Here is a 22,376-nt window from a genome sequence, read left to right as displayed (position 1 = left end):
CCAGCCGCCTCGGATCTCCCCGCCCCCTGTGCCCAACCCTCCCGGCGGCACGCTGACCCGGGCCCTTCCTATTGGTGGCCTCCCGTGGCGAGCTCGGATTGGGCCACATGAGGACGGGGCGGAGCCATCCAACCAATAGCAGCGCGAGGGATGGTGAAGGGCGGGGCCCCGGCCGGCGCCGTCAAGTAGGCCCGGGAACCGCCGGCGCTGCTGAGCCGGTGGGCGGCCGAGGGTCGGAACGCTCGGCGGGTGCTTGCTGGACCTCGGCCGGTGCCCGCGCGGCCGCGTTCCCGTGGCGCTGTCCGCCTTGGCCCGCCATGCGCCTTCCGGTCCCGTCGCTGGGGGTGCTGCTGCTGCTGCTTCTGCCGCCGCCTCCCGGCGAGGCCACCAAGAAGCCGACGCCCTGTAAGCGCTGCCGGGAGCTGGTGGACAAGTTCAACCAGGTGTGCCGCTCCGCGAGGACATGGAGCCAGGGGGTGGGCCTGGGTCGCCCCTCCGTGGACTCGGGGATCACCCCACGATGGGCCCAAGGTTGCCGCACTGTGGACCTGGGGTCACCTCGCCATGGACTAGATTTGCCCTGCTGTGTACTGTTACACCCCCCAACCCCCCGCCATGAACCAGGGTCCCCACACCATGGACCCAGGGTTGTCCTGCCATGGATTGGGTCACCCCACCATGAATCTGGGGTCACCCCTGCTATGGAACCGGGGTGACCCTGCCATGAACAGGGGTGAGGCAGCAGCGCCACCTTTCCCCCGCAGGGTATGGTGGACACAGCAAATAAGAACTTTGGAGGTGGAAACACAGCTTGGGAGGAAAAGACACTGTCCAAGTATGAATTCAGGTAGGCACCCTGCTCTGAGCGGCCCAGTGCCTGCCTTTGGTGACATGTCCCCGGGAGCACTGATGATACAGAGTCCCTTTGGCACCGGCACCTGTCCTTACCTGGTGCCGGTGCCAAACACAGGTGGGGAGTTCCCACTGGGGGTCAGTGGTTAAGAACCCGCCTAGTAGCCAGGAGGATGTGGGTTCACACCTTGGTCTTGCTCAGTGGGTTAAGGATACAGTGTTGTTGTGAGCTGTGGTGTAGGTCACAGATGTGGCTCGGATCTGGTATTGCTGTGGCTGTGGCGTAGGCCGGCAGCTGCAGCTCCGATTCGACCCCGAGCCTGGGAACCTCCATGTGCCACAGGTGTGGCCCTAAAGAAAACCAAAAACCAAAAAACAGATGGAGCTCACTCCCTCCCCACCGCAGCTCCAGCCCCATCCTGCCCATGGCAGGGGTTCCCCCGCTGGACCCCACACCTGATGGGCCACCCTGACCACCCCTGCCCTCCGCCTTTAATTCTCCGCCTGGCACTGACAGCCCCCAGCTCCATTTGGGGTCTCTGTTGAGGGTTTTTTCAGTGAAGCGCCACGGTCCCTCGGGCCTGGCCTCCGGACCTCCCTGTAGAGGGCGCTGTGCCCTGGCCTTGCGGTGCTGACGGCCTGTGCGTGTTGCAGCGAGGTCCGCCTGCTGGAGATCCTGGAGGGCCTGTGCGGGAGCAGCGACTTCGAGTGCAACCAGCTGGTGGAGGAGCACGAGGAGCGCCTGGAGGCCTGGTGGCTGCGGCTGTGAGTGCGCTCCTCCTTCTGGGAAACAGCTTTGGAAAGGCTGTCCGATGTAGCAAAGCCGGCGACGCGTTGCCCGAGCCTGTTTTCTCCCTCGCTTGTGTCCCAAGCGCGACCTGGAGGGACTCAGCCAGACGGGCCGCGGGTGCAGACCCGCCTTTCCCGAGCCCAGCCTGCTCCGCGCTTTCCGCTCAACTGAGTCTCGGCGCTGAGGAGCGCTGTCACGTGAGGTTTAGGGACGCTTTTTAAAACCCTCAGGAAGAAGAAGCATCCTGACCTATTTGAATGGTTTTGTGTGAAAACACTGGAAGTCTGTTGTCCTCCGGGAACTTACGGGCCGGACTGCCTGGGTACGTTTTTCTACCGGGGCTCTTGAGTGTCCCGTTTCGTTCCGGTTGCCCCGCATCCTGATCCCGGGTGGGCACTCGCGCAGGAGGGTCCTGGCCGTCCGTTCCTGCAGCGCCTGGGGCACTGCCTCCTCCGAGCCCTGGGGACTTCCTCTGGGCCATGCGGCTCTGAGTGTCTGAGCCCAAGGGCACTTCGAGTTCACGAGTCCCCAGACCCACGGGAGCCCACCCGCGACTGTCCTAAGCCACCCGCCTGGATGCCGCCCTCCAAATGCGAGGCGGCGGCCACAGAGTGGTGGAGCCCGTGTGAAAGCCTGTGGCTGGGGCGTCTGTCAGCCTGGACGGGACGCATCCGGCCTCCGGGGTGAAGAGACTGAGGGAAGCCACGGTCGCCACCCCGCTGTCACCGAAACATTCTTGTGGGTCACCTGGGTGAAAGGCACAGCTGCGGGCCCAGACCCTCCCCGCTTCCCTGCTGGTGTGTAGCCACAGTGGGGTGGCCCCATGTCCTGGCCGAGGCCCCTCGAGGGCCTGCAGACCCCAGCGAGTCACGCACAGCGTGGGGCCCGTGTCCCCGCAGACCGAGTCGCCTGGGGGTTCAGTGAGGGGTCCAGAGCGCTTTTTGGCAGGTGTAGCGCCGCGCGGGGGAGGCGCTCCCCCCTGGGGTGCGCCCTGAGCCGGCCTCGTGTCCCCACAGCGTGCCAGGGCGGGTCGGAGAGGCCCTGCAGCGGGAACGGCCACTGCAGCGGAGACGGCAGCAGGCAGGGGGACGGGTCCTGCCAGTGCCATGCGGGCTACCAGGGGCCGCTGTGCACCGACTGCGTGGACGGCTACTTCAGCTCGCTGAGGAATGCGACACACAGCGTCTGCTCAGGTTTGGAGCCGCCTGTGTGGACGGGAGCAGGGCCCCGGTGACCTCTCACCCAGACTTCTGGGAGCTCAGGGGAAGGCGCGGCCCCAGTACGAGGAGAGGAGGCTGGTGACAGCACCGCAGCCAGGGACAGAGGCACTTCCCGGCCCCAGACCAGCCCTGAAGGGCAGAGCGAGCCACTGAGCTCCCTACCTCCTCCTGGAGGGGGACTCAGAGGGTCAACAGTGGGGGTCTGGGGTCCCGCCATCCGTGCTGGCCCCGGGGCTCTGTGGCCAGCAGCTGGGCTGCTCTGGCTGGGCCTGCGCGCCCCAGGGCCATGCGGGTGGGACCGTCGAGCTCCCCCATGGTGGCCTTGGCGGATTCGGGGAGCAAGGCCAGGTGTGCCTGCTGTCGCTGGAGCTTGGGGTCTTGGAGTCCCCGCAGAGTCGGTACATGAACAGGATGGCGAGGTGGTGTAGATGGGGACGAGGGCCTAGGCCACGCGGTGTGACCTCCAGGCCCCCCGGGGCCCCTTACAGAGTCCCGCCCTTGTGGTTCCCGGGTGTGGTAGGGTGGGCCCTCCTCCCTGGTTGGCAGGTGCCCTGGCTGTCATCATGGGCCTCCATGGGGTGGCACGGATGGAGCCCCCAGCTGTGACGGTCCCGCTGACCCTTCAGGGGAGGCCTGTGCCCTCCTCGTGAGGCTGTGTCCTCTGACGGGCCTTGGACCCGCTCATCCATGGGCAGTGCCCTTGCTTTCTCTCCGGTTGTCACTGAGGCAGAGGAAGGCTTTGGGGGCCTCCCAGCAGCTGTGTCAATTGCCACCCTAGGGCAGCGGTGGGGCTGCCGCTCTCCTGCGGGTCCCCTATTGTTGCGCAGGGCTGGGGACCTGCATGAGTGCCAAGCTCCACTCCCCCACCCGGGGCCAGGCTCTAGAACATTCACTCGCTGCGGCTCTTACCACTGTCACCTTTTCGCTCTTTACAGAAATCCTGTGAAGCTCACAAGTAGGTTTTTATTTGCCGACTGGATCTTGCTTTTCCGGTTTGTTGGTTGGTTGGTTTTGCTTTTTTAGGGCCGTGAGGGTGGCATATGGAGGTTCCCAAGCTGGGGGTCAAATCGGAGCTACAGCTGCCAGCCTTCACCACAGCTCACAGCAACGCCAGATCCTTAACCCACTGAGCGAGGCTGGGGATCGAACCCGCAACCTCATGGGTCCTAGTCGGATTCGTTTCCACTGCGCCACATCGGGAACTGCATTCCCTGGGGTTTCTGCGTGTTTGCAGCTTTTGTTTTCCCCTAGCAAACACAAGTTCCTAATTTCTGAAATGGTCTCCGCGGCGTGTTCACTCCTGCGAGCGGGATTCGCAGGCACTGACGGCTGCCCGCCTCTGCCTTGCAGCCTGTGACCAGTCCTGTAAGACGTGCACGGGCCCCACCCACAGGGACTGCGAGCAGTGCGAAGTGGGCTGGGTGCAGGAGGACGACGCCTGCGTGGGTGAGCCCCCCGCCCCCCACCGTGGGGTCTGTTCTCTGCCCCGTCCTGACGTGGGGTGTGAAGGAGACTCTGATGTCCCAGGCCACGTTTCAGTAGCCACAGCGTGGAGGCAGGATTTACCCACGTGCAGTCTTGTCTGTGGGCTGCTGAATGTGCCCCCCCCCACCACCGTGGCCTAGACTCTGGCCTGGGGAGGTGGCCCTTGAACCACTGTCCTTGCTATCAAAACCTGGCTTTTGGTGTACCCCTCACAGCTGCTCTGCCTCCCATCGGGTGGCCCTGGTGGTCCAGGTGGCTCTGCACAGGAGAGAGACCTGGGACTTATGCCCAAGCATGTCCTTGGTTTCATAAAAGAGACAGGGCTCTGGTTTCATAAAAGAGACAGGTTGTTGTTGCGGGGCGGGGGGGGGGGGGGGTGTCGCTGGCCTCTGGCTGTGGTGGGGACAATAGCAGCCTAGGCAGGGTGCCCACAGGTGCTGCCGCTGGCAGGGAGAAGGCTGTGGCTTCCTGATCCTCTCCCGCCCGAGCTCTGCGTGGCCCTTCGCGGAGGGCTCCTGTCCCCACCCCCTCCCGGCAAGCTGGTGCATCTTTTCTTTGCAGCTGCAGCCTGTAAGGGGTGTCCTGCAACCGGGGGAGAGGGGGGGGGCTGCGGGTGGAGCCCACGGTCTGGGTTTTGGTTTCACCCCTCACAGCTGCTGGGCCTCACGTCCCAGGTTCAGTGGGGAGGGTGGCGCCCTCCCCAGCCCAGGCTCCTGGTTTCATCGAGCTCAGGTCAGCCCCTGGCCCCACCTTGGGGTCCCCTCCGCCCCCCTGCCCACACCCGCACGGGAGCGCCCACCCCCATGCCTGTCCAAACATGACTGCCCACGGCGGTCACGCCCCCTCCTGGTCCCGGTGGGTCACCGTCCGGCCTCCCGCTGCAGACGTGGACGAGTGCGCGGCGGAGACGCCCCCCTGCGGCGACGGGCAGTACTGCGAGAACAGCCGCGGCGCGTTCACCTGCGAAGGTGCGGAGACCCCCCCCCCCCGCGGTGTTCCCCCTCCTCTTACAAATGAAAGGTGGCAGCACAAGGCGTAGACACTGGCTGAAGGAAACCCAGAAAGCTCAGCTAAGCTGAGAAGAAGGTAACCACGCTTCCCGGAGGGGCCTCTCTCCGCGGAGCGCCCGCTCCCGGGGGGCCGGCCGTGCAGCGCCGATCTGGCTCGGAGTCGCCTTGCCTGTTTTTTCCATCGGACGTTGTGCCCCCTCTGTACGTCAAGTCTCTGTACACCGTGTTAATGATTTTGCAGCAGGCCACTACTGCTGCGCTCTTCAACAATCCGCGTTGTTGAGTATTTAGCTCCTAGCAATTTTCCCACAATTACAAAGTTTGAAGACCCTCATAGGTAGAGCTTTTCATGTTCTTCATTGTTTTCTTTGGATTAGTTTCCGAGTTGCTCTGTCCAGGGACACGTGGATTTTCAGTCCACACCCGCCCCCCCCAAAAGGTTTTGCCACCAGAAAGCAGCACAGGAGGCCACCTTCCCGTGTCCATGGCCATGTGGCGACTGCCACACTTCCGTGTTTGTGGGCACAGACTTAAGTGGGACGCCCTAAAGGTGTCACTTGCTCTCTGCTGCTGTTGGCACTGAGCTCCTAGCTGGCACGTCAGCGATGCCACAAGCTGAAGGGGGGGTTGTTTTGGGAAAAGCTGGTGCCCCCCATCCCCCCGCCCTAACCCCACATCGTGGTCCCTTGGGATCGTGGTACCAATGGTCAGTTCCAGCAAGTTCCTACCTTGCGGGGACAGAGGCCAGGTGTTGGGACTCGGTTCTCTGGCTGCAGGGCCCCCACCGGCTCGAGTGTGGTTTCAGGGTGCCTTTTGGCCACTGGAAGGTGATCTGGTGTCGTCATGTCTTCCCTCTCGTCCCCAGACTGTGATGCCACCTGTGTGGGCTGCACGGGCAAGGGTCCCGAGGGGTGTAAGGAGTGCGTGCCCGGCTACTCCAAGGACAGCGGCCAGTGCACAGGTGAGGGCAGGCGGCCGGGCCTGGGCGGGGCTGCCACCCTGCAGGCTGCTGGGGGCGGCAGGACCCTGGGCACAGCTCCACCTGCAGACCCCGCTCCTCCAGTGCGAAGGGACTGGCTGGTCAAGCAGCGTGTCTTTTCTAGATATTGACGAGTGCTCGCTGGAAGAAAAGCCCTGTTCGCGGCAGAATGAGAACTGCTACAACACGCCCGGCAGCTACGTCTGCGTGTGTCCCGAAGGCTTCGAGGAGACAGAGGATGCCTGTGTGCAGACACGGCCCGCGGGGGACGGTAAGCGCAGGCCCCGGCTCCGGGGCTCATGTATTGGCCGCCAGGCCCAGGATGAGACACTCAGCGCAAAGAGGGCTTCAGGGAGGACGGCAGGGTAAAGGCGCGGGGCCGAAGCCCTGGAGGGGCTCCCGCGCTCACGGAGGGGGCAGGCGGCAGGCAGCTCAGCAGATGGGCCACCAGCCGAGGAACCCTGGGCCCTGCGGGGCCCAGAGGGTGACACACGATCTCTGCAGGAGACAAAGTGCCCCAGAGACGTACTATACTGTCTCCTGACCTGGAGGCTGCACGGCTGAGATCAGGGCATCGGCCGGGCCGCCTCCCTCTGCACCTGCTGCCTCCTCCAGCGTCTGGGAGCCATCGCTCTGGGCGCCTGGGCTCGAAGCTGCGTCCCTGCAGCCTCTGCCTCTCTGGTCACCTGGCCTTCCCCCTGGGTGACTCTTCTTAGAGGGGCACCAGTCACCTTCCTTGCTAGGATCCACGCCAGTGAGCACACCCTACCTCCACCACCTTATTTCCAAGTAAGGACCCGTCCCGTAGGGGTGGGGCCACCAGCGCCTCTTCCTCGCTCGTCACATGGGAGACCTAGAGGAGTGGAGGGTGTGAGAGCAGCAGTGTTCAGAGAGACAGCGGCCGAGTTTCCAGGAGTGCGCTCGCCGGGTCCCCAGCAGGAAACACGATCAAATCACACGCGGACACTCTTTAGGAGCCACAAGGCCCCAAGGACAGAGGGGACCTCACGGGCCGCAGAGAGCAAGGCCCGGCCACGGAAGGGGCACAGCCACGCCCTTTGGCCCCACGCAGGCTCTCGTCTCATCCGGGCTGATTTCAGGCGCCTCCCGGCTCCCGGCTCCCGTCTCCCGCCCGGGGCCGCGGGCGGGCCGTGCACACGCTGCCGGCCCCAGTGCAGCCTGTGGCCACGTCCTCAGGGCCTTGTGGGCTAGGATTTTCCCGAATGATCTGTGTTTGTTTTGACAGAAGCGGCAGAAGAAAATCCCACAGAGCTGCCCTCCCGCGAAGACCTGTGACGAGCACCCAGGACCGAAGCCACATCTTCCCTCTAAGTTATTCAGACTCAGGTCCCGGACACGCGCCCCTGTGGCTGCAGGGGGCCGTCAGGGGGACGCTGCCTTTTGAAACGGTTGATGCTCATGGGACCCTTAACAAAGCTGCATTTCTTGGTTATTCTTAAACAGATTTGTATATTTTGATACCGTCGTTTATAATAAAATTGGCCACTGAAGGTAGTCAGGCAGAGACCAGAGTGGGTCTTTCTCACTGGAAGTGGCGTTTGCTCCCTTCAGCTGGCCTGTCCTGCGTCTGTCCCCGAGTCCTGCTGGGACACAGGCGGCGCAGCCAGGCTGGCCCTCTGGGGCTCTGTGCCCACCACCCCCATAGACTTGCATCAGAACCTGCCCGGGTGGGTTTCAGGGCCCAACCTGGGGGCCCAGCGGGAGTGTTGTCGGGACCCTGGGGGCGGCCGTCTTTAGGGGTTGAGTAGGAGAAAAGGTCAGAAGACCCCCAGGGCCTGGTCCTCGTGTCGGAATGGCGAGATTCTGAGAAAAAGGCTCCACAGACCCCTGCCCCCACCCAGCCGGCCAGGGCTGCCCCCAGTGAACGCCCAGTCCCCCTGGCTCACCGCCCCCCAGCTCCCTGGCCTCCTGCTGCTTCTCAGGTCTCAGTCCCGGCCACACAGATGTCTCCCACTGTCCTGACGCCTGTGACCATCCGCGTCTGCTCACTGACCTTGCCCTCCGAGCCCAAGCCGTTCGCCCTCACCTGGGCCCTGGGATGGAGTGCCTGCAGGTGGGGCTCTGCCCCCCGACCTCGCTGGTCCCAGGGCCACAGCACGCTCCAGCCACAGCCCACTGCGGAGAGCATGCAGTGCACGGGAGAGCCCACCCTGGGGGACGGTCAGTTGTCAAGCTTACAGGACAGGGCGGGCCAGGGGCAGAGCCTGTCAAAGGAGAGGTGACCAGCAGAGGGGCCAGGCAGACGTGAAGGGTACTGGGTCCAGGAGGAGGAAGAGGGAGACTGCAATTTGGGGGCTTCCAGGAACTCTGTGGGTGGGGGGTTGTTGGAGGAGGGGGTGCCACGCCTGAGGGCCCTGGGGCCTGTGGAAGGTGTCAGGTGGGTGTGGCTGAGCCTGGCGCTGGTGGAGATGCTGACAGATGGGCAGACAGGAGAGGGAGGCCCCTGGCCTGGGGTGCCCTGGGGAGGGGGGCCTAAGACGGCTCCCCAGCGGGGGAGGGGGTGGGGGACAGCACTCAGGCTCCTGCTGAGGGCCAGGCCAGGGCAGGTGTGTGGGCCCTGCCAGGCTCAGATCCTGCGCGTGGTCCCAAAGCCATGCCCCAAGTGGGGCCGCGTGGCCCGAGTAGGGAGCTGACCCTGCCTTTCCAGCTGGAACCTGTCCTTGCTGCCGGCCGTGGGAATGAGCTCACAGCCACTGGGTGGCACTGTCTCCCCACAATGGTGGGGTCACCTGGGTGGCTGCCCCACCCCCACTTGGTGAATGTCAGGTGTCCCCTCCCCAGCACAGGTGACATCAGTACGTGTTCAAAAAAGGCCAGTCACTTGGCAGTGGGGTGGGGGTGGGCCCTGCTGTTTGGGACACGGGAACGCTGGATCCCAGCCTGAGCCCTTCAGCTTGCTCCCCGGCGAGCCCTATGCTGGCCAATGGAGTCCGAGGGATCCCCCACCCCAACCCCACCCTGGGTCACCAGCTCCAGCACCAGTGCACCTGGGGAGGGACGAGGCAGGCTAGGCATCTCCTCCCTAGCCCCTTCCCCACATCTCACCCCTCTACGACCCCCTCCCCCCTCCCCAGGGGAGTCTTTGCACCCCGCCTGGGACTCTGGCCCCTGGGGCTGTCCAGAGTCAATGGCAGAACGCCTGGCCCCCTTCCACCCCACCCCATCTGTAAATGGGAGCTGGGGCCAGACGAGGTGCAGAGTCAACCAACTGGGGAGGAGTGTGGATGGGGCAGGAAGCGTGGGCTCGCCCCCAGCAGGACCTCTGTGGGTCAGGCTAGCAGCTCATGGTGCTGCCAGGTCCCTGGGACCAAGGTGCAAGGATGTGGGTGTCCTTACAGAGGGTCTGGCTCTGCCTAGGGCTGGGGGGCGGGGGTGACTTGGCAATGACGCCCGCCCAAGCCCCAGGGCCTCCGCCCTGGTGGAGCAGAGGGACTGGTCCCATCCCCTCACTGGATCAGCGCCTGGGCTCAGGGCTGGAGGGGCAGGCGCAGCCAGCAGGTGGCGATGTGGGACCACCCGGGCCCTTCTGCCTGGTCTGCAGGCGCGGGCGGGGTGAGGAGGGGGGAACAGGGAGGATGCCCTGCCCCCCCAGCACCCACAGGCGTGTCCTGCTCCTGGGGTCAAAACTGGACGAGCCAGGCAGGAAATCGGCCAGACCCCCGTCATGACGTCACACCGAAGCTGCAAAGCCCGGACCCCCCACGGTTGGAGTGACCTCGTCCCAGGACGGCCCTGCCTTCTGCTCCCTCCTCCCACCCTCCACGCTGCCCAGGGAGGGGCGGTCAGGGGCAGGGAGTCGCAGCGGCCCCACGGCCCCTCCACACAGGCCCAGCCTCATAAGACTCCAGGGTTTCAGGGAGCAATGCCCACCCCCATGCCCCCCAGCTGGGTAGCCTGCCCTCCTGCTCATTGGGGTCAAGGACCCCTGCCCAGGTGGCACTTCCGCCGTCCACTGGTCCCTGGCACAAGACTCCTGGAGGCCCAGGTGGGGGCTCTTTGCCATGTCCCCTGAGGGAGCCAGGAGGCTCAGACTCCGGGGCTGCTCCCACCTGCACATGGCACCTGGACCATGCCCGGGTCCCGGCTGGCCCTCTCCACAGAGGGGCCTGGATTCAGCCGGTTGTTTCGTAAAACCTGGCAGTGCAACGTGTGAGTACCCGAGGTCCTGGCCCCGTCCTGCCTTGGCTTTGCTGTAAAGTGTGTCCCTTGGTTTGATGTGCCCACATGTAGGACCCTGTGTCACATATCAAATGTTTCGTAAGCCGCAGACCTCAACAGGTGGTCCAGGTTTGTCACACATTTGTCACAATGGGATGAAGGGTAAACTGCCCTCCAGAGCCCAGGATGCCTGGCCCCCAGCGGTGCCCTCCGTGAAGAGGCGCCCCCACCCCCGGGGGGGAGCCTGGCCCCAGCAGTCTGCCCATGGCTCGCTCTGCACCCTGGGGTTGTGCGGAGGGCCTCCCGTCCCTACCCACAGCTCTGCCCCTGGGGCTGGATGAGGGGCAGCGGAGGGCACTCTGGGCTGCCCCCCCCGACCTGCCACGTGCCCTGGGCCATTCACGTTTGGTGCTGGAGCAGAGCTGAGCCTGGATGTGCCCCCGAGCGCCCAGAGCCTCCGGGCGCCGTGCATCCTTCATGGTGGAGCTCGCCTTGCTTTGGGGGTGCCCCAGGCCCCTGTATCTGTGCACGGCCCCCCTCTCCCTAGAGGACACGTGTCCCCAGAGCACTCGCCACTTCCTGGTCACCTGGCCTGATAAGCACGGGGCCAAGGATGCAGGGACATGTGGCTGGTCCAGGTGACTGTGGGCCGCAGAGTCCCCATAACCTGGGCGGGCGCCCAGTGACCGTGAACCGTTTCTGATCTTCCTTCCTGACCGGGCGGGGGAGCGCACCCCCTCCCTGTCCAGCCCGCACCCGAGGCTGTGGGCGTCCACTCGGGCAGAGACGTCCCGTCTGGCCGAGGCAGGCCCCTGCAGCCGTCCCCCTCCCGGTGTCCACCGCCGCTTTCCATGGTCCCGCCCGGCAGCGGACACGGAGATGGGACAGGCCACCACCTGGCACGGCCAGGTCTTTCCCTGTGTCCCTAACCTCCCCGTTGCTTTTGACTCACTATCTTGGGGTCAGGGTGCTTTCGGAGGCCCCCGCGGGACTTGCCCTGGATGGGGGCCAAGGCGCTCACATCCACCCTCACGCCTCGGCTCCGCTCGTCTGTACCGGGCCTGGGAAACAACCGCCGGGTAAATTGGAGACTCGAGGTCGGGGGTCGGGCCCCGGCTGGAATTCCATGTTCCCGGCTCTTGTGAGCCTCCCCGCACAGCTCAACGGGCATGGGTGCCACGATGCAGGTGCGGCACCAACTGGAAGCCTGTGCCCAGCAGTCCGCAGCATTGGCATCGTCCCCCCACAGGCTCGGGTGTGGGGTCCCGGGGAAGGGCTGGGGTGGGTGTCTCGGTGTCGCAGACTCTGCCTCCTGGGGACCCAGCCTGCCCTTCGGGCAGGGCGTTCTGGGTCTGAAGCCCGCCTGGGACCTGGAAAGTGGGCGGGGGGGGTCACGACCTCCCACTGGGGCCTCTGGTCACGCATCCTTGAGTTCTCCTCCTTGGCTGCCTGTCCAGCCCCGGGAACACTCTGTTCTGCTAACCACAACCTCAGGCGCCTCAGGCCCTGGCCAGGCTCCAGCCCCACTGCGCATGAGAGCTGCATCCACCTGCCAGCCGGGCGCCACCCCCCCACCCCGGCCAGTTCTGCGACAGCCTCTCCCAAGGGCCCTTACACGTCCCGCCGGCCCTCCAGCCCCTCCTCTGCGTCTGCCTTCTTCCATCACCGCTGGGTGTGCGTCCCGGACCTCAGGAAAGGCGCCGTCAACAAGGACACGCTGCTGGGTCCTGAGGCTTCTCTGGTCACCACCTAACCCCAGCCGGCAGGAGGGCCCGCAGGCTCACACCTCGGGGCTCCCGCGGAGGCGTGGCCAGGGCTGGGGCCAAGGGCCTCGGGGTTTGGTGGTCAAGCCCCACCCCCAGTCTCCTGGGAACTGGCTGACTGTTCCCCAACCCGTTATCTTTTCCCAGAGTGACAGGTGACAAAAGGAAGCTGCCCACAGTCACCACCCCATACTCTTTTTTTTTTTTTACAGCAGCACCCAAGGGATATGGAAGTTCTGGGGCCAGAGATTGAATCCGAGCCACAGCTGTGACCTACACCACGGCCGTGGCAACACTGGATCCTACAACCCACTGCACCAGGCTGGGATCAAACCTGTGCCTCTGCAGCAACCCAAACCGATGCAGTCAGGTTCTTAACCCGCCGGGCCACAGAAGGAACTCCACCACCCCATTCTCTTAATTTTGGACCCTGTGCAGCCTGGCAGCCCCCTCCCATTTTGCTACAGTGACAGATGTGACCAGACCACCACTGTGCAGAGTGGGCCGGGCCCTTCTAGTCCTGCCCCCACCGTCCCAGACTGGTCAGGCTCCGCCCAGTCTGAGCGGGTTCCTAGAGGGGCGGTTGGTCCTCGGCTGACCCTGGGGGGCGGGTGAAGCCCATGAGCCTTGAGCCATGAGGGGGCTGCGCCTTGACCTGCCTCGACCTTCCCATCACCAGCACCAGGCCCCAGACCAGCCTAGACTCTGCTGCCCGTCTCGTGCCCACATCCCTGTGAGAGGGCTCCCGGTGGAAGACGGGGGACGGTTCCTCCCCCATCCCACTACACGGGCTCCACCAGAGATGTCCCAGCCCAGCCGCCCTTGGTGGGCGACCCCTTCCTGGGCTGCTGGCTCCCTACCCGGGGCCTCCTGACACAGCTCCCACTCACCCACACTCATCCTGTCCCTTCCAGACTAGGGGGCCTGCCCGCCAGGCCCTCCTGCACTGCTGTGCTCCCCAGCCTGTGGAGGCAGGGCCTGTGGGTGGCAGAGCTGGGCAGAGGCAGGCCTGGGGGGCGGGGGTGGGCAGGAGAGCCATGAAGTGGGATGGCTGGGTCAGGGCCTGATGGAGCTGTCACTCTTCCTATATCCCCAGCCGGACTGATGGGCCCTGGGGTGGAGGTAGGTCAGGGACTGTGGGGAGGGGGGACCAGGGAGAGGGGGCACTGGAGCCGGGGACAGGGGCAGGGGGGCGGCCATGGCGATGGATGGTTCTTGGGTTGGGTGGGACCAGCCGTGGGCCTTTGCGGGACAGGCTGCTCTGGAGGCCCCAGGCCCCCTCCCAGCCCAGGGTCCTCAAAGCCCTCACTGTGGCTGGGATCGAGCCAGGGCCCAGCTCGCCAGGCATGTGTGCAATGCGGGACGCCCACCTTTTCAGAGACCCCGTCCTCCCCATCCCTGTGGAGAAAAGTTTCCAAGTGACATCACTAGGCCTGGCCTGGGCAGCAACGAGGGCGGCCTCCCTCCAGCCTGGCCACCCCTGGCCACGCAGCCACCAAACAGCACCATAGCCAGGGTCTTTCTGCGACCACCCGCCTGCGGCCGAGGGGGTGGAGGGGTCTTCCCCAGGGCCGGGCTTCCCGCAGAGAGAGAAGTGGGTCCCTAGGGAATGAAAGGAGGCGGGAGGGACAGGGTATTGGACACGTGCCCCCCTCACCCCTGAAAGCCCAGGGGGCTGGTCCACGGCTGCATGCTCCAGGCCCCAGGCCCCAGGCCTGGAGGGGCGCCCTGGAGCTCAGTGTCCGGGCCCCAGACCTGGGCGCAAACCCGCTGCCCTCGCCAGGGTGGTGATGGCAGGGTACCCCTCGGCAGCTCAGCCCCGCGAGGACCCGAGGGCCCCAGGCCCCCTCCCCTTTCCCCGCGCTGCTCCAGGTTCGGGCCGCGCGCCGCCTTGCCCCCAGCCCTCGCAGCCGGGCGAGGGTTAGCTGCCGCCCGCTTTGTCCGCACAGGGGGTCGAGACGTCGGGGCGGGGAAGGGCTCGGGCCGCGGGCGGGAAGCGGGCAGCGGGCAGCGGGCGGCGGGGCGCGGCCGTGCCGGGAAGGGGGCGGTGCCGGAAGCGCCCGCCCCGCCCCCACCAGGCCCCGCCCCGCCCCGCCCCTTCCCGGAGCCAGGGTCGCGCGGGGAGGATGACGCGGCCGGTAAAGCCCGAGGTTTCGGGACGTAGGCGCGGCGCGTGCGCGGTGGGCCACGACCTTCTTGGAAAGCGCTTGGCGCCAGGTGGCCGCGGGCGGGAGGCTGGCGCCCCTCGAGACGTCATCGCGGGGGGGTTCCCGGAGGAAGCTGGCGGGGCGGAAGCGGGCGGGTGAATGAGCTGCGAAGTCGGCGTGGGCGGCCGGGGCCTTCGCCCCCAACGAGCTCCGGCCTGATGTGCGCGGGGGACCCACACTGGCTCTGCGGGGCGTGAAGGTGCCTCTCCCGGGCGCTGAGGTCGCCTGCCCCGTGCGTCCCGCAGGTCCTCCAGGACCTCAGGCCCCGCCTGGGCGGCGGAGGTTGGGGGGCGCAGGCCCACCGTCCGGATGGGCCTCACGGGATCTCTGGGCTCAGGGAGAGGAAGGGAGAGCCCCCACCGTCACCCAAGAGAAGGCCTGCGGAGGAGCCCTCGCCTCAGGCTGCCCCCCCCCAACCCCGGGCGAGGTCGGGTCTGACCTTTTTACCAGGAGCTGAGTCTTCCTTTGTCCTTTCAGAAACCGGTGGAGGAGAATGAGCCTCAGACAGAGCAGGGGGTGTCCAGCGGCCCCCATGCTCTCCTCGCACCCTGATTGTCCTGCAGGCCAGCCTGGGCAAATCTCCCTCTGGTCGTGGACTAGAAATGAGAGGGTCCAAGAGAGCACTCAGGCGTGGGGGGGGGCCCTCAAGGCCTCGGGACCCTCGAGTACCCATCCGGTGTCACTCAGACACCAGTTATGGTGGCCGAACCAGGCAGCCCCCCTCCATGGCGAGGCCCTCCTGCGAGCCCTGCCCCTCCCACCTCATGCTCCCCATGGCTCCCCATCAGCACATCTCTCCTTAGGGCAGGGGGTGGCTGGCAAATGGCCCTGTGGAGAGCAGGCAGGGGGCCCCGGCCTGACCCCCGTGCCCGCCGCCGCAGGTGAACTGCACCCTAGCTCAGCTGCTGACTAGATAACAGTGGCCCTTGTCCACCGCAGCGGGAGAGGCTGGGGTGCCAGCCCCGGGTGTCTCCGGCAGAGAATGGCACCCACCCCCACCCCACCCGCAGGCATATTGTCCATTCACCCTCCACCCCCACTATTAATAGCTCCTCTGGGCAGAGGAGCCGCTATAAATAGCCCCCCAGCCCCCCACACAGGCCCATTTGGGGCTCTGCCTCAGGGCACACACAGTCACCCACACACCCTGCACACTGGCCCACTCAGCCGCATGCCCGGGCGCTGGGCCCACTCCTGGCCGGCTCCACGGCCAGGCGCACAGAGGGCTGCTCGGACCGTCCAGCTGTTCTCAACTTGGGCTGTTGCCACACCCCACGGGGCCCCCCGCAGCAGGGCTGGCAGGGATGTTGTTTCCCTCCCCGAGGCCAATCGGCCAAGGGGCCTGCTGCAGGCATTCTGGCCCTTCCCTCCTGCAGGGCCTGGCACCCCTGGTCCACTCCTGTGGCCTGGGCTCAGGAGCTCTGGGCCAGCAGAGGCCCTCTCTGCTCCTCTGGGGAGCAGGCAGCTCCTCCAGCCAGCCTGGAGGGACAGCCGCCCGGAGGCAGGTCCGCCTCCCAGGAGGCCCAGCCCTGGGTGGTCTCAGCCCTGCCTCCCCGTGCAGCCCTGAGGGTCACAGGGCCTGCCAAACCCAAGGGGGCACAGGCTTGGCAGCCCCCACGCACCCTGGCTCTCTGGCTCTCGTGGACCCCAAGGCTGGTCAGGCCGCCCACCTGTCCATGGGGTGGGCACCACTGAATTCATGGCCCCTGCTTGTCCTGGGGCCTCCTCAAAGGCGGCCAGGCCATCGCCCCATTCCCACAGTGGCAGGGTGGCCTCTGGCCCCTACAGGATCCTGCTGTGCCCATGGCCGGGCTGGGGGGCTTGGAGACCGCTGTTATTGTGCCAAGAAGAGAAAAAAAACAACCCTGTTTACGGAAAAGGCGCGTCCGCCGCTGTTGGCTGGCGGCCTCCCCGGGGGACAGAGGCCCTTTGTTGGGAAAACAGGAAGCCAGGACTTCCAGGACCCGTCGGGCCACCCGCCGGCCACCCGCCCGGCTTCCGCCAATTCTCAGCAGCTTTTGCCCGTCGCCAGCTGCCTGTCTGTCCATCTCCTCGTCTGTAGGTTCCTCTGAGCTGGAGGCCCTGGCTTTCAGCTTTGGGGCAAAGCTGCTGTCGCTTCAGGGGGTCACCTGGAGGCTGCTCTGTCCCCCACGGTGTGCCCCGTCACACAGGGACTGGCCCCCGAGAAGCACCCCTGGCTGCCTGGCTTCAGGCAGAGCTGGGAGCACAGCAGGCCCCGCCAGGCCCTCTGTAGCCACGGGCCCCGCGGAAGCCTCAGCGATCAGCCATGGGCACGTGTGGGGCTGTCAGCTCAGGGGCACCCCCCCCCCCGAGGGTAGCCTCCGCCCTAAGACCCCAGGGGCACAGAGAAGGGTGGGGAGGATGTGGGAAAGGCCCCGAAGGGCCCGGGGGGGTCTTGGGGTCAGTGGTCACTATGTCGCTGTCTCCCAGGCCGACGTGCAGCCTCTGGTTCACATGCTGCTCGCTCGCTGGACAGCTCCACTGCAGGGACGTGTGCACAGGCGAGTGCTCACACGCACATACGTGCACATGCAGGCACACACATCCACACGCGTGTTCCCACCTGCTCGTGTTTGCACAGGCATGGACCAGTGGGCCCTGATCAGCAGCACGGCCACCGTGTCCCCGCCCCTCCCCCAGCTCCTGGCCACATCTGCTGGAGGAGAGCGGAGGCGCAGCTGGCTCACCCCAACCCACCCCGGGCGGCCGAGCTGGGCCCTGGGAGTCGTCCTGCCGGGTGCAGCTGTGAAGTGCCACAGGGTGCCTGGCGCTGGGCGGGAGCTGGGCCAGCACTGCGGCAGGGTGACCGGTCCCCAACCCCGACCCAGCGTGAAAGCACCCCTCCCCGGCCCAGGGCTTCTCTGCCTGGTCCCTGGCCTGCCAGGCAGAGTGCAGTCGTCGTGAGCTCAGTCCTCTGTGGTGGGTGTGGGCGGCTCCGGCAGGCCTGGGGCCGGGGTCTCGGGCCCGTCGGGGGTTGGGGGGAGCGAGGGCACAGGGCCCGGCCGGGCCAGAAAGCCCTTGTGTCATCCAGCTGCTGCTCCTCTGCCGGCCTTGCCTGCCCTCCGTCCACGTGCGCACCTGTGTCCCTGGGATGGGCGGCATGCCATGCTGTCCAAAGGGGGTGGGCCCTGGCCGGTCAAGCCCTGTGCCCACGTCCTGACACCACAGCTTCCTCAGGCTGCTGCTGGGAGAGTTTGGACCCCACCTAAGCTGCTCTGGGGATTCTGTCCTTCTTTCTTTTGCTCAGCTGTCGAAGGAGGGGACGCTGAGGGGCTCATACCCTGGACTGATGGGTGGCTGGACACCAGTGACGTCCCTGGCCCTGAGGCCAGGTCTGCCCTGCCAGGAAAAGCCCTGCGGGAGGACTGGGGTGGGGGCGGGGGTGCTGTTTGAACTCCCGTGGGGGAGGCAGAGAGGCAAGGGGTCCCCCAGCCCTGACCAGGTGGCCCTCACGCAGCTCTGGCCCTGGCACATGGGACTCAGTCAGGGCCGAGGGACAGTTTGGGGCACAGAAGACAGCTGGGGACCCAGGGCTGGGTGTCCCTCCAGAAGACGCCTGGCCTTCGCCTGCTTTCCCTCTGTGGCCCACTTTGGTCTCCAGGGGAGGTCTGACGGGGGGAGACACAGATTTGGGTCACTGGGTGGGGACGAGGGGACAGTCAGTCAGAGCTCAGTGGCATGGGCCTGCGGCATGAGCCTGCCAAGTTAGAGGCCAGCAGAGGGTCAGGCGGAGCTGGGCGGGGAGGGGCCTGGCGGGGGCCGATCTGGGAGCACGAGGCTCTGCCCTGTGAGCTGGGAGCCCGGTGGGTTCTGTGCAGAGGGTCGTGACTTGACTGGGCTCAGGGGACCCTCTGCTGCATCAAGTGGGGCTGGGGCGGGGGTGCTGCTCTGAAAGCCTCCGCCTGGCATGAGGGCCCCGCGGTTCAGGTCAGAGGGCCAGGTTCAAGGTGGGGACTTCCGTTTGGGCCTGTGGCCCATGGTCTGGGTCCAGTGTCGTGAGCTCTATGTCTAGTCCTCAGCATGTTGCCATGGGCAGGATCTCACGGGCATGCTGCCAGCCCACAGCCTGCTGCGGCCCACCTGGCAGCGACGCCCTGGCCAGCCAGCCCGAGGTCTGGGCTTCGGGTGACTCTGCTTCAGGGATGCCTCGGGGGGAACCCCAAGTTCATGTGTCCACCTGTCCATGCATCCAGCCACCTGCACACTGCAGACCAGAGCCTCTCCAGAAAAGTTTGTCTCGTGCAAATAAGTGAATAAACCCGCCCATCTGGCCTGCCGCTGCCCTGCACCCCCGCGCCCCTGACCGCACTCCTGAAGTGGGAACTCCTGCCTGAATGACCAATGACGGCGTGAGTGAGGGCGACGGCTGGGCCCACTGTCTGGCCCCTGCACCTGCTCACTGCTGACCCCTCAGCCTCCTCAAGCAGTCGCGGTGCCTTTGGGGAAGGAGACACAGCCCCCGCTGGGTGCAAGCCGTAGTGGGCCTCATGCCAGTCCTGCCTGGGGCAGCTGGGCTCCGAGGGGCACGGGGCGGACCCCAGACCAGCGCTGGCCTCACTCCATCTGGGTGGCTGTCACGGGGCGGGTGGCAGCCCCCCGCGGGAGCCCAGGCTTCTGCCCCCATCAGAGGCAGGCCACAGGGCCCAGGGACACACGGATGCCAGCCCCTCCCACCAGGAAGTGGGTAGACAGGGAGCCCTCGGCAGCTTTGAAGGCTTTCAGTGAAAAATCACTTTTCCTGGGAGTTCCCGTCGTGGTGCAGTGGTTAACAAATCCGACTGAGAACCCTGAGGTTGCAGGTTCGATCCCTGGCCTTGCTCAGTGGGTTAATGATCCAGTGTTGCTGTGAGCTGTGGTGTAGGCTGCAGATGCGGCTCGGATCCCGCGTTGCTGTGTCTCTGGCGTAGGCCGGCGGCTACAGCTCCGATCTGACCCCTAGCCTGGGAACCTTCCTATGCTGTGGGAGCGGCCCTAGAAAAGGCAAAAAGACCAAAAAAAAAAAAAAAAAAAAAAAAATCACTTTCCCTAACTCACCCTCAGGTCCTTGCCCCCGAGCCCCCGACCCAGAGCTGAGCCCCTGCAGCAGCAGCCCCCGGGGCCTGCCGCTGGAGGGGCGCGAGACCCTCACCTCCTCAGCCCCCACCCCTTCCTGCCCCGGGTCTTCGAGAAGAAGCCACAGGCATGTCTGGAAGGGGGTTTCTGCTTTAATGAGGGTCCCTGCCTTTGGTCCTCCGGCAGGTGACTCCTCCTCAACCCAAGCCTTCATCCCCGAGGCATCTGGCCTCGGTGGTCACACGGGGGTGTGGGCGCGAGTGGCCCCACCTCCGGCCGGGCAGGCCTGCCGCCTCCATCAAGGTGGCTGGCTCCCTGCGTGCCCGCTGCTCTTGGGCACCAGCTGTGCTCCTTGCTGTGTGCCCTGGAGACACGGGGTCTTCTGGGCCCCAGAATCTCTGGCTTGCAGAGCCCGGAGCTGTGGGGACAGGGGTGCATACGCCTGCTCCCACCCCTGGTCCCCAGCACAGCAGCACCCAGGCCCCACTGTGGATGGCAGGCTGGGCTCCGGAACCCAGGGCCGGGCCGTGCCCCTCCCACCGGGAGGACAGTGGGACATTCTGAGGGTTCCCAGGCTGGGACCTTAGCACAGCCCTGGAGCTGGACCGGAACATCCCCAGATCTGCTCCGGGTGAAAGCTGTGTCCGGGCGTCTTTCTCGACAGGGACAGAAAAGAACACTTGACCAAACTGGCAGCCACACCCCTCACCAGAGGCTTCTGCAGGGTCCCAGCCTCCCACCACCTGTTCAGTGACGCCTCGGCTGAGCCTGCGGCCGTCCAGTCACTGCCCGGAGCTGCTGCCTGTGTGGGTCCAGCCTGGTGGCCACGCGGAGTTGGGTGTGGACGGTCACCCACAGGTCAGGGCTGCAGGGGTGGCACCAGCCTCTGCCACCTCATCACCTGCCCAGATCAGGGCGCCGCGTACGACACGGCTGGGGTGCAGCTCCCGCTTGGCGGCCCCACCATGAGAGCTCCCCTCACAGGCTGAGCCTCGTCCCGGGGTTGCCCCGGCCGCCTGGATGCCCAGCCCATTACACCTGCAGGGGCTGGAGGCCCTCAGGTCGCTGGCCTTACCTGGGCCCTGCCTGTTACCTGACCCCTGCCCCCCATCGCCCTGCTCTCACAGGGCCCTGACGACTTCAGGTTTCCGGGAACCAACGCCGGCTCAGACCCTGTGTCTTCTCCCCCAGGTACCTCGCTGGAGGCAGGTGGGGCTGTGACGTCCCCCCCACCCCCGCGGCTGCACCAGCCACTTCGTCATTGGTGAAGCCACCACTATGTCCCCCAGTCCCTGGCTGGGAGGTGGAGCTGACTGGGGGAGGGACACTGGCAGGACAGGACGCAGTGGGGAGGGGCACTGGGGTCATCCAGGTGGGACAGGACAGGGACAGTGACAAGGACGGGCTGGGCGATGAGCCCTGGAAGGATTCCGTATCCCTCCCTCCCGGGTTCACGCCTCGTGCCCTCCCCTCCCCTCCCTCAGCGCTGGGCACTGAAAACGCTGGGTGGGGGGGGACAGCAAATCAAGGCCACCCTGAGACCCCCCCCCACTCACGCCCACTGGGATGGCAATGACCAAACACACGGACACGACCCAGTGTTGGGAGGATGGAGGAAAATTGTCGCCTCGTGCACTGCTGATGGGAGTGTATGATGCTGCAGCCACGTGGAAACAGCCAGGGAGGGTCCTTAGGATGTGGGCTTGAGTCCCACCTGACCCATGATTCCCTTCTTGGGTGTGTAAGCAAGGTCTGGACAGACACTTGCACGCCCATATGCAAGGTGGTGTGACTCACAGCAGACAAAGGTGGAAGAACCCAGGCATCCATCCACAGATGCGTGGATAAAGCAAATGCAGTCAACACGCACAGAGGAATACTACTCAGCCTGGAAAAGGAAGGGCCTCCTGACACAACTGTCTGAGGCGACAAGGTGCGTGAGCCCTGCGGCTGGGATGTGGAGCGGAGCTGGCAGGCTCAAGAAGCCACATGCTGCGTGATCCCACCTCTGCGAGGTCCCTGGAGGGGTTGACTCAGACAGAAAGTGGGAGGACGGATGCCAGGGGCTGGCGGAGGAGGATGGGGACAGAATTTCACGGGAACAAAGATTCAGTTTGGGAAGATGAGAAAGTTCTGGAGACGATGGTGGAGGTGGTCCCACAAGAGCACGAAGGGACTTAGCGCCGCCGAGCTGTCCACTTACTTAGTGGTTGATCAGCAAGTGCTACGGATATTTCACTCAGTGAAACAAAAACGGAGTGAGTCTGGCGCGTTTCACCGCTGAGGTAGGAGCTGTGAACGAAAGATGTTGCTGCCACATCAGTGAAGAGAGGCTGCTGCAGCCATCAAGCCCTCACGTCACAGCCTCCCCGCCGGTGCCCCCCCCCGAGGGGACTCAGGACAGGAGAGCACAGGACACGGCCCGAGAGCCCAGGGGCACGGCAAAGCCTTGGCTTCCGTGAGCCAGACTCCTGCACTCCCCTCCCTGGAGAGGCCTGGTTTTCTGTGATGAACACTCAGCTTTTCATGTTTCACCTCCACGTTTTTTTCCCTTCTTTTTTTGGCTGCCCCGCTGCACAGGGAGTTCCTGGGCCAGGGATCAGATCTGAGCCACAGGTGCGACCTACACCGCAGCTGGAACAACACGGGGTCCTTTACTCCACCGTGTGGGGCTGGGGTTCGAACCGAGATCCGGGTGCTGCAGAGACACCACTGAGCCGGTGGCACCGCAGTGGCAGCGCCAGGCCACCTGGCTTCTGCTGCGGAACCCCCTCTACCTTGGGCCTCCGTGCCCTCTCGGGAGCCGTCCCTCGGAATG

The 22,376-nt window shown here is 65.6% G+C and overlaps 1 protein-coding gene across 1 annotated transcript; it reads left to right on the top strand.

Annotated features, from left to right (window-relative positions):
- On the top strand, positions 139 to 7,863 carry CRELD2 (cysteine rich with EGF like domains 2). Its single transcript, XM_003126783.6, has 10 exons — positions 139 to 443; positions 765 to 847; positions 1,507 to 1,617; positions 1,873 to 1,964; positions 2,659 to 2,835; positions 4,213 to 4,308; positions 5,232 to 5,315; positions 6,223 to 6,318; positions 6,461 to 6,607; positions 7,583 to 7,863. Exons 1-10 carry the CDS (start codon positions 318 to 320, stop codon positions 7,630 to 7,632), a joined length of 1,062 nt encoding a protein of 353 aa, XP_003126831.4. The 5' UTR covers positions 139 to 317; the 3' UTR covers positions 7,633 to 7,863.

Source organism: Sus scrofa, chromosome 5, assembly GCF_000003025.6.
Source record: "Sus scrofa isolate TJ Tabasco breed Duroc chromosome 5, Sscrofa11.1, whole genome shotgun sequence".
Lineage (NCBI taxonomy): Eukaryota > Metazoa > Chordata > Mammalia > Artiodactyla > Suidae > Sus > Sus scrofa.
The sequence above is the reverse complement of the archived record's forward strand: the minus strand, read 5'-3'. Positions and strand labels throughout refer to the sequence as shown.

What these genes read in the sequence shown, in the direction of transcription:
- CRELD2 (XM_003126783.6), top strand. Translation starts at nt 318, where the DNA reads ATGCGCCTTCCGGTCCCGTCGCTGGGGGTGCTGCTGCTGCTGCTTCTG. An exon ending in GAGGCCTGGTGGCTGCGGCT is followed by an intron (nt 1,618 to 1,872) that starts GTGAGTGCGCTC and finishes TAAAACCCTCAG; the next exon opens with GAAGAAGAAGCATCCTGACC. An exon ending in GACACGGCCCGCGGGGGACG is followed by an intron (nt 6,608 to 7,582) that starts GTAAGCGCAGGC and finishes TTGTTTTGACAG; the next exon opens with AAGCGGCAGAAGAAAATCCC.